Source organism: Penaeus monodon, chromosome 33, assembly GCF_015228065.2.
Source record: "Penaeus monodon isolate SGIC_2016 chromosome 33, NSTDA_Pmon_1, whole genome shotgun sequence".
In the NCBI taxonomy this organism is placed as follows: domain Eukaryota; kingdom Metazoa; phylum Arthropoda; class Malacostraca; order Decapoda; family Penaeidae; genus Penaeus; species Penaeus monodon.
In genome coordinates, this window is record NC_051418.1 from 11,161,663 (window position 1) to 11,162,123 (window position 461).

Genomic DNA, 461 nt, shown 5'->3' on the forward strand with positions numbered 1-461 from the left:
CACAGGCCTTCCCTGGCAACAAGGATGGCAACACGGTGGTCACCAATCTGCTCGAGACCCCAATCATTGCGCGCTACATCCGTATAAAGCCCTCGAGATGGAGGGACCGAATCTCCCTGCGGCTGGAGCTCTATGGCTGCCCTTACAGTAAGTACTTTTCTGCGGTGGTTTTGGGAGCGGGTTCATTAGCAGTGACAAGGATTTCTATCACATTAATTTGGTCGCCAAGTTAATTGCTCAGGGAATGGGTTGTTGGTTGTGGGTTTAGCTGCTTAATGATCAGTTCTTTGCAATCTAAGTTTACTTTGGCCTGATAAGTCATATCCACTCTGGTTAGCAAGAATTGTGATCAGTCTAACTGATCTCCCTGGGGCTTAGCACCTTGACTAGAGCAGATTTAATATGCAGGTCAAAAGCAGAGATAACTATGTGGCAAAGAGGGTCAATTACAATTCACTTTC

The 461-nt window shown here is 46.6% G+C and overlaps 1 protein-coding gene across 1 annotated transcript in view; it reads left to right on the forward strand.

Annotated features, from left to right (window-relative positions):
* The window catches only part of LOC119594025 (neurexin-4-like), a gene marked incomplete in the record, with an annotated part of 37,999 nt that overhangs the window by 12,236 nt on the left and 25,302 nt on the right, over positions 1-461 (forward strand). Inside the window, 1 exon segment of the mRNA XM_037943054.1 lies at positions 6-147. Coding sequence (XP_037798982.1) covers positions 6-147 — 142 coding nt within the window.